The 12,534-nt window shown below is 38.5% G+C and overlaps 1 protein-coding gene across 2 annotated transcripts in view; it reads right to left on the reverse strand.

The window, feature by feature from the left end:
• The window catches only part of sema3c (sema domain, immunoglobulin domain (Ig), short basic domain, secreted, (semaphorin) 3C), a 171,881-nt gene that overhangs the window by 19,033 nt on the left and 140,314 nt on the right, over positions 1-12,534 (reverse strand). For both annotated transcript variants that reach the window (XM_043713776.2, XM_043713775.2), the window contains exons 14-16: positions 9,103-9,144; positions 3,096-3,253; positions 215-282 (exon numbers count right to left, since the gene is read on the reverse strand). In XM_043713776.2, the coding sequence (XP_043569711.1) occupies positions 215-282; positions 3,096-3,253; positions 9,103-9,144 (268 nt within the window). The remainder of the gene's footprint in view (positions 1-214; positions 283-3,095; positions 3,254-9,102; positions 9,145-12,534) is intronic.

The raw sequence follows: 12,534 nt of genomic DNA on the forward strand, positions 1-12,534 counted from the left end.
CTTTTGTGTATTTCCTAAGTTGTTATCTTATTAGAAATTGCCAAGTTTTCACATTTTATTTTCTTAATAAACAATTTTCTTGTAATTCCAAATTTCAGCCTAGTCAGTTTTTAGTGGTAAACAACTGGAATTGCTCTCCAATGTCTACATTGGTCACAGGAATGACTTTCAAGACCTTTCTGTTGCATCATTAATTACAGATTGTGCTGTTCACCTTTTAGATTAAAACCCCGGCACTGTGTCATTGGGTTACCATGTCTCACATCCTGCCTTCGGCTTCTCCTGTAACCAAAAGAAAACACAATTATAAAGGATATAACCAAAGATTCGAGTAATGGGCAGTGGGGATCATTATAATTGGTGAAACTGTGGGTATAAAATACAGCATGTTATATCCTTACCTGATGGACAGTAATTTGGATAACATATCACCCATCTGTATGAAAATTAATGACTGAGATCAATGAATGAAGATCAGGAACATTCTGCAGCAGGCAGAAGATTCTCTCCAGCAGATTACAGACTCGGTATTGGAGCCAAAAATATCCCTATGTATTTCAGTAAAATAATGTTGTGGCATTCAGGGAGACAAGCTAACTGTGTTTATCCTGTGCTCTAGACTTCCAGAATGAAAATTGCTATTATTTAATTCTCTCCAAACAACATTTGTATATCTTGAGACCAGTCTTCTTTCTTAGCTCATTGCCATTGTCTCACCAGGCAACAGGTGACAGACTAAACCTGCAGGTTCCAGTTCACAATGAGATGGAGCTTTTTTAAAATGTCAAACTGGGTTGGGCAGAGGCATTAATCCATCTACAGGAAGTAACTGTGAAGAGTAATTTGTTTGCTTTCTCCATCTAATTGCAGAACTTCTCAGCTAATGACAGAACTGATTGGTGTAATCCGTGAATAGCCAAGCAGGTCAGAGAGGAACTCAGCCTGCAATTAAGAGCCTTTTTACCTCTCGAGTGCCACTGTCTTCACTGGAAAAATTTATCATTCTCATTTGCTCTGTAAACTTGAGTAATGGGGACACAAGTACCCATTCACCAGTCTGAAGGAGTGATTACTAACATCAGTAAAAGGTGAAAAGAACCACTCATGTATATGATGCAGTATTTCAGTATTGTATTTATCCTTGGTGGCGCTAAATTGAGCACCTATTCAGAAGATCTCATTAAAAACAGAATAATTCCCCTCAGGCTGCTGAGTGTGTCATTCTTTCATCAGGATGAAAGACCCATTCAAAAACACTGTAGAAAATGGAAACATGGAGCCTTTGCATGTGGCTGTTATCCTATATTTAGTGATTGTTTTGTGAATTAATTCCTATCTTTGCCACTTTAAGATGACTGAACTGCATACATTGAGCCTGTTCCTATTGAAACAGAAATTGATGCAAAAATTGCTTCATTTATCATTAGATGGATTTGCAGAAACTAAGCAATTACATTCACATTGCTTGTTTGATTGAATGAACTGAGAGCCTGATTGTCCCATAGTTACAACAAAAGCATTTAATATAAAGCCATAAACTGCCATCGCTTTGATATCAACGACATTTGTGTGAGGGGCACCCGGCTAAACTACCTCCTATTAGAGTGTAATGGCTTCAATAGCATTGGGAGAGAGCAAGGCAGTGGAATTAATGCAGAATTCTTTGACCAAAAAGTTGGCATTGATACAATGGTCTGGGACGTTGGGTATCTTGTGGGGGAAGTGGTGTTTGCTTTAGAGCTTCAAACTCCAATGATTGTATTAAAATGGCTCTTTACATAATAGATTGCAATTGGTGGTGACCTTGCACTGCCAAGAGCATATAAAATCTTGCAGCTGAAGACATTTGAGTAGTGTCCTAGGGAAATCAAAGGTCCAGATCTACTAGTCTCTAGTATTTGGAGGTTGAACATACCCCGGCAGGTATGCAATGGGACCCTTTGGAAGTTCAAATGCACTTACCACCCGGAGTTCAAACAAAAATTATTCAGCTTCTGTAACCCTCCAAACAAGTTGAAGGTTCTGACATACTTGAAAATTACCTCAGAATACTTAGAAGGAATTGCTTTAACCTTTGGCTAACTATAAAACAAAACCTGAATCACTCAGATGATTCCCCTCATGAACAACTAACGCAACCTCTCTGCCCACCCTACATATCTGATCAACCACACCCTGGGCATTCAGGCTCCCCACTGCTCCTAATTGTCCTTCTCACCTCACAGCAAACACCACATCCCCCACAAGATACCCAACTTCCCAGATCATGACCTGACCACTCCATCACTGATATGTGACTGACCCTACCCTCTCATCCATTCACCTGCCACCCTATCATTCACTCGCTTACTTGCAAGCCTAATCCCCTCACTTATCTGCACCTTACCCCTTTTCTACCAGGCAGCCTGCCCTTTCACCCACCTCTCACCTTATCCTCTCATGTATTTACCTACTCATCCTACTCCACATACCCAAATACCACCCTGCCACCTCATACACTTATCTTATATATTTACCTTCTTTCCATTGTTTGTCAAAGTATCTTTGGGATGTTTATACACCAAAGTGTGGTGGTTACTGGGATAATAAAGGGACACGGTTTGGAGTCCAACACTGATCCTGCATGGCAGTGGAAGGCTCCATGATCAAGTACACTCTGCACTTCTGAAGAGTTTTGAAGGGTGGGGCCAGAAACATGTTATCTCTGGGCTATGGCAAGTAAAAGGAATAGAGTAGGAACCTGACTATGATTGGCACTCCTCAGAAACTGCAGCTCCACATATTTTAATTGTTGGTCACTTATCGGAAATATATGATGTAGAGGTTCTGGTGTTGGACCGGGGTGGGCAAAGTCAGAAATCACACAACACCCGGTTATAGTCCAACAGGTTTCTTTGAAATCGCAAGCTCTCGGAGCACTGCTCCTGCATCAGGTGAAGATGAAGGAGCAGCGCCTTGAAAGCCTGCGATTTCAAATAAACCTTTTGGGCTATAACCTGATGTTGTGTGACTTCTGACTATCTGAAATAAAATATGTAATTAATGGCATCTGTGGGCAACATAAAACAGTGTTCTGAGTTGATTGTTTCTCTTACCTTTTGCCAGTTAGATAGAACCTGGAGCAGGATTTTCCATCCCAAGCACAGTAAGGATCTCTGGCCAAGCAACAGTCAGCACATGCTGTACCATAGACATCGCAACGATGAAAGGAAATCTGCGCAATACCTTCATCTGAGCTCACGTATAACTGTTGCTGTGACAAACAGATTATAACTGGTAATTAATACAGAAGAACACATTTCTCCCATCTAGTTATAAAGGAAAGCACAAATGACACAGTAACAAATGATAAAACATTCATTAGGTACTAATTGGTTGGCTCATTTTTTTTAACTTGACCAGCTTAAGGGAGTTAAAGCTCAGGACACTGACCTTTACTCAGCATCTAGTTCACAGCAGAGATTGAAAGTAACAGCTTCCTGATTTGTATTTATGAGGAATGTACAAATGAAGCATTTGGAAATTTACTCATTGGTATCAATGGTTTTTAGCTTGGGCACTGAGGGGACATGATACAGCATCATTAAGGAATTAAAGTTTTAATTGTATTCCATTAGGTGTCTCTGTCTGAATTTATAAAATTTATGAAGGATTATATAATATTTACAGCACAGGAACATTTGATTCTAACAGGTTAAAACAGTTTCACTAAGGTCTCACCCATTCTTCATCATTGACTCTTTTTTGCCATGTGCCTAACCCAACTTTACCTTAAATGTGTTAAATACTATTTGCTGCAACTACTCCAAATGGTCACAACTTTTATATTTTATACATTTTCTGTGGAAAGATATTTCTCCTGATTTCATCACTAGGTTATTAATAACTACCTTAAATATTTCACAAATCAACCCTGTGAAGATCTTTAATAATCTTAATGAACTTATTCAGGTCAACAGTCCATCTTTCCAAAGAAAACAGCATAATCTTAATCAAATTCTCCTAACAGCCTTTTGGTTCTATTATCATTCTGGCAAATCTTTTGCAATCCAGTACTTTCCTATCCTGTTTATAAAATTCAGACCTGAATGATGTACAGAATTCCAACTATGTAGTCTAACCATAAACATAAACTCTCTGCTTTTCAATTCTGATTTAGACAATCCATGTTGGACTTTTGCTTTGAGGGTGGGGAGCTCAAATCAGTAAACTTCCCTTCTCAAAAGAATCAATTCAGTCTAATGCCATCATTAGATCAATTTTTGCTGTGGAGTGATTAGGTAGAATTGAGTCAAACCAGCCAATACAAAAAGCAGATCATAGGTGATCATAGTTGTGGGCAAATGATGGGGCAAACTGATTAGATAATCCTCCTTAACTTTTTGAGATTTTGTCACAGCTTTTTTAGAAGATGGTAAGCTCTTTAGTCCTTCCTTCTCACCATGCTCCTCACACACCATGCTACCTCATATACCTTATGCCGCTCCTATAACAACTTATTTCTCCAGCCACTCCCACTGTACCACACACCCAGTCACACCCACCCAGAACACTGCCATACCACTCATCCTGAATTCATGATGGCTGACCTCAGAAGCTAACTGAAGAAAAAAAAAATTGCAGTTCTCAGTCCTACTCACTTTGTAATGAAAAAAGAATTGGGGATATTCACTGATGAGTGCACATGTTCAGCATCATTTGCAACTCCTGAGATGCTTAAACAGCCCACGTTCACATTTAATAAGACCTGAACAGTACCTAGGTTTGGGCTGACAAGTAGCAAATAACATTCACGCTACACAAGTCCTGGCAATAATCATCTCCAATAATAGTGAATCCAACAATCTCCCATTGACAATGAATGGCAATATCATCACCGTATCCATGCCATTAACATCCTGGGGGTTATCTTTGACTGGAAATAGAACTGGATTAGCAAACAAAACAGTCACTATAAGAGCAGCTAAGAGGGTAATGAGTAACTTACCTCTCAAATCCAACAAATGAAATAGGAATGGGAGTATGCCATTCAGCCCCTTGAGTCTCCTTCACTAGTCAATAAAATCATGGCTGATCTATGGCCTAACTCTATTTACCTTCTTTTGACCCATATCACTTAATACCTTTGCCTAACAAGAAATTATCTATTGCAGTTTTAAACTTTACAACTGATCTAGCATCCACTTCCATTTGTGAAGAGAGTTCCAAACATCTACTACTCTTTGCATGTAGAAATGCTTCCTAACATCTCTACTGACAGTCTGCCACTAATTCTCAGAGTTTGCCCCTAATTCTAGAATATCCAAATTGTGGAAATAGTTTATTTTTATCTACTCTCTCTATCCCTCTTAATATCTTGAAAACTTTGATCAGATCACCTCTTAACTGTCTAAACTATGGAGAAAACAGGCTTAATTTGTAAAATGTCTTCTCATAGTAACCCCATTATATCCTTCCTAAGGTGTGGTGCCCAGATCGTGGGCGGCACGGTGGCACAGTGGTTAGCACTGCTGCCTCACAGCGCCAGAGACCCAGGTTCAATTCCCGACTCAGGCGACTGACTGTGTAGAGTTTGCACATTCTCCCCGTGTCTGCGTGGGTTTCCTCCGGGTGCTCCGGTTTCCTCCCACAGTCACAAAGATGTGCGGGTCAGGTGAATTGGCCATGTTAGGTTAAAGGGGTAAATGTAGGGGTATGGGTGGGATGCGCTTCGGCGGGTCGGTGTGGACTTGTTGGGCCGAAGGGCTTGTTTCCACACTGTAAGTAATCTAATCTAATCTGCTCAACTGCACTCCAAGTGGGACCTAACCAGAATTTTGTATAGCTGTTTGCCATCCTTGTACTCCAGTCCTCCAGATATAAAAGGTCAGCATTCTGTTAGCTTTCTTGATTATTTGCTGTACCTGTTTGTGTCATTTTAAAGGTCTGTTCATCTGAACTCCAAGCACTTTTGAACACCCCCTGTACTTAACTTCATACCATCTGGAAAGTAACCTGATCTATCTTTTTTCAGACCAAACTGGATAACCTTACACATGCTTACATTTTACGCCATCTTCCACAGTTTGGCTCATTCATTTAATCTATCAGTATGCCTTTGAAATTTTATACTTCATCTGCACTGCCTACAATGTCAACTAACTTTGTACCAGCAGCAACTATGTACATATGACTGAGGAATTGTCACTCGACCCGAAATGTTAACTCTGATTTCTCTCCACAGAACCTGCCAGACCTACTGAGCTTGTCCAACAATTTCTGTTTTGTCTTTGATTTACAGCATCTGTTTTTGGTGCTTTTTGGATATATGACTTTCTTTGACCATTATCTAAGTCATTAATAAATACAATGAATAATTGAGACCCTATCACAGATCCTTGTGGGACACCACTGATCACATCAGCCAACTTGAGTACCTCCTCATTATCCCGACTTTTTGTCACTTGAAACTCAACCAATTTCTCAGCCATGGCAGTAATTTGCCCTGAAACCCTCAGCTTCTACCTTAGTTAACAATGTCTTATGTGGGACTTTATCATCTGTGTTCTGGAAGTCCATATTAACTATATCCAAAGACATTCCTCTGTCCACTGTCTTAGTCCCATCTTCAGGATCTTTGCTTGTTTTATTTTTGGCATTTTAAAGTCCTTTTTTTCAGTTTTATTCTGTCCCTTATCTCCTTAGTTGTCCATAGCTATTTATTTGTGAAGTGAACTCTTTCCCAGGTCTTATTTTTTGTAAAATGTTTCTTTAAATACCCTCCATTGTTCTTCAGTTGTTTTACCCATTAGCAGATTTTCCCAGGTTACTGTGGACAGTCTCTGTCTCATATTGTTAAAGTCAGCCTTATATAAATCTAAAACTCTAGTAGCCTTTTTCATGCTTTTCACTTTCAAACTCTATGATCACTGTTTGAGAAATGTTCATGCACAATTTGGTTACTAATTAAATCCAGATTGTTAGTCATTACTAAATCCAATATTGCTTATCCCCTTGTGGCATCCAGAACATGTCCCATACATACTCGAGAAATTCACTACTTATCTAAGAGATGATTGTCTGTCTTTCCCAACCTATATTAAGTTAAACCATCCCATTAATACTACTCTGCCTTCGCTATACAGGACCCACAGGGGCCCACCAGACCTCTCAGTCACCACCATTTTAATTCCCTTTCCCACTCTCTTTCTGACATGACCATCCTTGGTCTCCTCCATTGCCACAAAGAACCAAATTGCAAATTCGAGGAACACCTCATCTTCCTCCTGGGCAGCCAACAGCCTCGACGACTCAACATTGAGTTCTCTAATTTCAAATAAACTCCTTTCCCATCCCTTGACTCCCTTCCCAGCCCCTCCCCCTTCCTTCCACTTCTCCCTGCCACTTACCGGATTCATCCCTTCCATTGACCAACTAGGTCATACGCCCTATTTGTCTTCACCAATCCCCACCACCACCCTGCCCCCGCCACCCTTTTCATCTGCAGCTCCCCCTACACCCACACCCAGTCCTGAAGAGTTACACCAAACATGTCGACTTCTCTACCTCCTGATGCTGCCTGGTTCGCTGTGTTCTTCCAGCCTCCTGCTTTTGGGGCATTGCTCCGTCATCAGGTGGTTGTGGAGTATAAAATTGTAAGACACAGAATTTATAGCATTTGCTGTAAATTTGCTATAAATTCTGTGTCTTATGATCTTATGCTCCACAACGACCTGATAAAGGAGCAGTGCTCCAAAAGCTAGTGCTTCCAAATAAACCTGTTGGACTATAACCAGGTGTTGTGTGATTTTTAACTTTGTCCAACACTAGTATCTCCAAATCATGACATTTTTCCATGACTGAAAACCTTGTTCATACCCACTGATAATAAAATTACATAGCTCCCAATCATATGTCTTAACCTCAGTCATGAGGTTCTTCTATGGTACCTGACTGAAGGAGCATTTGGCAATTCAAATATGTTAAGTGTACCAAATTACCACATTTATTTTTGTTACTTCAAATAATTCAATAAGCTTGACTTGCTATTTGGAAATGGTCGTCACTGTAATTATATTTCAGTTTCTAGATGTTATATTAATGCATCTTTGAATAAGGGTTCCATTATCTTTCCTATCATTGACATTAAGTAACTTAAAATTTAAATTGTTTTGAAATATCAGTAATTGAAACATGGTAAGAATAAAACCAGTTCATAAATACATTAGCATTTTCATTATCTGATTGGGTACTGTTAAGTTAATAAGTTATATTTACTGTTACTTTATCATCTTTTATGTGTTAAAAACTCTGTAACCATTTACATCATAATGCTACAAATTATACTTCAAAATGAATTGATACTATTACCCTAAAATATTTTGTTGAAAATTACATCTCAACACATTGCTTTCTTTTAAAGTTTCCAAGGGTTTGTTTATGTTGCATGCTACCTGATTTCTTCACAATGAGAAGTATAACATTGCAGTGGTATACTGGACTGCTGGGTACATTTTAAACATGGTTTTCATTCTGAATGACCTCTTATTTTGGAGGAGTCTGTGTCAGATTCTACTTGATCCACCATTGTTTTACGAAACAACATTGTTTCTTCAGTTGAATGAAGGTATTTACGATTGGTTATCCACTATGCGTATTGGTTTGACACATCTGCAAAATTATGTTTACCAGCATTTACTTATAGTTTTTAACAATTTAACAAAGAGCTCTCAAGACTGCATAAAACATTTAGGAATGAAGTTTGGAACAATGGAATAATCTATAAATATTTCCTGATATTTTTTATCCTCATGCAGTTTGCAGTCATATTGCATATAGTAACCAAATACCTGTTCAACATTTCCTTGCACTGCTTGTCAGTGTTTAATATGGTTAGATCAACCACTTCTCTTTTTAATTATATTGGAGTCCTTCTGCCAATGCAAAATGAAATCACTTTGCTCTCATCCAAATACTCACTACAACTGAGCTGTAATACTGAGAAACTAGTTAATTTAAAACTGTCATGACATTATTGGGTATAATACATTGACAGCCAACCTTTAATCACAAAGTTCAATGAAATGCCAAAAAAAGATTGCAGCAAATCAAATAAAAATCTACCTTTTTGGATGAAATTTTCATTGTTGTGATAGCTGATTGATTCTGCAAAAGAGAAATTAGTCATGATTATTTTAAAGTTAGCTTGCACACCTAGTACATTACTAAGTAAGCTTATGCACATGAGCATTGTGGGCAAGGCCAACCTTTGTGCCTAACCCTAATTGCCTTAACCACTGTGATCCATGTGGTGTAAGTACATTTACTGAGACTTTTTCTATAATGGTTTGCTATGGATTTGTAGCCTGGGGCAGCTACGGATTCAACCACATTGCTGTGATTCTGAAGTCAAGTGTAAGCCAGGCTAGGAAAGGATAGCAGATTTCCTGCCTGAAAAGCATTAGTTTTTAATAATCCACCAGTTCCATGGTCACTATTGCTCATATTTGCACAATATTCCAGATTTATGAATTAATTTAGTTGAGCTTCACCCAGCTGTTGTGATGGGATTTATGGTGCTGTTCCTTTCTTCTGCAAGGCCGCAGCAAGCACATCACTCATGCTTTATAATCAGCTCCCACACCTTGGTAATGTTTAATGTTATTAGTTAGATGTTGAACTCATCTCCAGCCCAATAAAAAGCACTTATGTTTGATGATCATGTCTTCTTTTGAATTTACCAAAAATAAAAACAAAACTGAATTTAATGTAGAGATTTTAGATTGCATTGTTAAAACCTATAGTTTGAGATTCCCAAATATTTGGGAATCTATCTCAGAGACATTGACTTTTTATAAACTATGCAAATTTAAATAATAGATGTTTTGGCAGCCTGATTCCTCCAGTGGTTGAGCTTTTGGCTCATAATCAGAAGGTCAAAAGTGCATGTCCCATTGGTTGCTGTCTCTTTCACTCATTTCTTTCAGTTGGATGAGATCCATGTGCGTTTCTCAGCCAGATTGTCCAACCAAATATGATGTAACAGAAAGACATTCCACTCTTGGAGAAAATGAAAAGTGACCTTGAGTTGTGCTGCATCTGTTTCAGTCTCAATTGTGGTGGTAACTAGCACAAAAACACCACCATCATATGTCTTTTCAAAGTGTCCTTAAAAAAAACACTAACTCTGATCCATCTGCCTTCCAGCTGTTTCTAAACATTGCTACTTTCTTCAGAAAGAATGTACATTTTCATTTCACAATTAAATTAATTTATTTTGTTTTTTGTTTAATAATGGAATCAGAAAAATGACAGAAAATGCTAAAACTTGTGGTAAATCACGCACTTTTTCATTCTCAAATGAAGGTTACAAAATGTATTTTCTTTTTAAAGAAATACTTACTCACAAAGTATTTATAACACAGTGACTAAAAGATTAATGTAATGTTAAACATAGTGAGAAACAATTAGATCAAAGTGTGCTATAGAAAGGAATATAAAGAGCTCACATTACATCACTAGTTGTCAGAATAATGCTCAAGCAGAAACATTTTACCACCTTACAGAATATCTTACTCTCTTTATCTCAGTTTAATACAATGATCAACTTCAATGACCTAGGATTGCCATTAATGAGAAACTTAACCTGACCTGTTACATAAATGGAATAGCCTTAGGAGCAGGACAATGACTAGGAATTATGTGGAGGGGGGCGGGGGTGACCCACCTCCTGACTCTTCAAATCCTGTCCACCATCTACAAGGCTTAATGTCAAAGTGTTAAAATATAGACTTTAGCTTTCTGAATTCCATTGTCTGATTTTAATGCCTGGGATTTTCATGGAATGAAATGGTTTTAACAAGGGGACAAAACACCGACTTATAATGATCACAACAATCAGTGAACTATGCAGGCTGACCAAGCTTCACACAACTAACATGAAATAAACAAAACTATCTAAACTGGAATTACCATTTTGTCAAAATACACTAATATTAGTTCACCCAGCCAGGTGGGAAGAAAAAACTCACTCCTTGTTTTGGTTTTCCACCTGTTTTCACACATTGGAGATGAAAGACATCATCTGCAATCATCAAACTTGAAAACAATGAACTCTAACATTGAAATACACGAGTAGCTTAAATTTCCAATAAGTGTTTTTTTGCAGAGCAGAGGGAGATGGATTTGGGACTGAGACTAATTGAAGTGAGTGTCTTTTTGGCCTTTCAAGAAGGAAAGGTGCCCAGTGAAAAAAATAGATTAGAAAGTAACGTCAAAATACCAAAAGGACAAGCAAAATCTTTACTGCTGCACAGGTTACAAGACAATTAAAAATCATGGTCTTAGGTTAAAACCATTTGTACCATCATTGCATGTAAGTTTGACATTGTGTCTATTATTTTTGGGGGAGCTAGCAGACAATAAATATGTTCTTTTTCACTTAAGAATACTTTAAAATTGATTCTTTACTGACAGAGTAGACAATAAGTAACTATATTTGATTAGAGACAGGTATAGCCTCATGTGAGGAAATAAGTTTTAGATTTGTTGTCGTACATTGAGGAAGGTGAAAAGAGGGAAGTCAAATGACCCCTACTCAGCCGCTCTTAACAAGTGTGATGGAACGCTTTCCACTTGCCTTGATAAGTGCAGACCTAATAATCCTTAAGAAGCTTGACATCATTCAGGCCAAAGCAGACCCCTTTCTTGGCAACCCATGCACCACCTTTCACTTGCCCTCCCTCACCACACAGTAGCAGCAGCATGTACCATCTTTAAGACGTACTGCAGCAACTCGACATTGACAGTTCCTTCCAAACGTACAGTCTTTGCCACCTGGAAGGAAAAGGGCAAAGATCCATAGGAACACCATCCTATCCATGCCATAAATTATCCATGCCATAGAACTATATTGTCATTCCTTCAGTGTCATTGGGTCAGATTCCTGAACTCCTTTCACAATAATACAGTGGATATACCAACATCACATTAACTGTAGCTAAATAAGGGTTTGCCACTGAGTAATTAGGGGTGGGCAACACATTTCGGTCGAGCCAGCATGGTCACAACTCAAGAATGAAAATATAATTGTGCATTGACTCTCATGTGAACACATATGATCCACATGGCATGGGATAGGCCTGCATCACCAATTAGCTAGCAGATGATCTACGTGTGGGTTCAGTTTGAAGCAGAATGGGAGCAACAATAAGTGTAGAATGGTGGTGGTAGCACTGGTAATGAGGTGGGAGAGTAACACTTTGATGATGGCAAAGTGGGTGAGGTGAATAGTCATGACTGTTGAGTCAGCCATGAAACTGCAGTGAACTACACATAGCTTTGAAAGACAAATTGCTAAGATAGAAAGAATCTCTAACTGGGAGATCAGCAAGTGGCAAATGAGAAAGCAGGTTTGCCTGCATCTAACACAAAAATCATTTCAGAAATGCAAGTAACCACTGACCAAAAGATTATTAAGACACAGATAGATAACTAAGTTGCCTGATGATGCTAATTAAAGAGACCATGTGTCATTTTGATGAACAACGCTTTACT

The sequence above is a fragment of the Chiloscyllium plagiosum genome, unplaced genomic scaffold (genome assembly GCF_037043375.1).
Source record: "Chiloscyllium plagiosum isolate Xiang-an unplaced genomic scaffold, Cpla_swu_hap1 HiC_scaffold_23, whole genome shotgun sequence".
NCBI lineage: Eukaryota > Metazoa > Chordata > Chondrichthyes > Orectolobiformes > Hemiscylliidae > Chiloscyllium > Chiloscyllium plagiosum.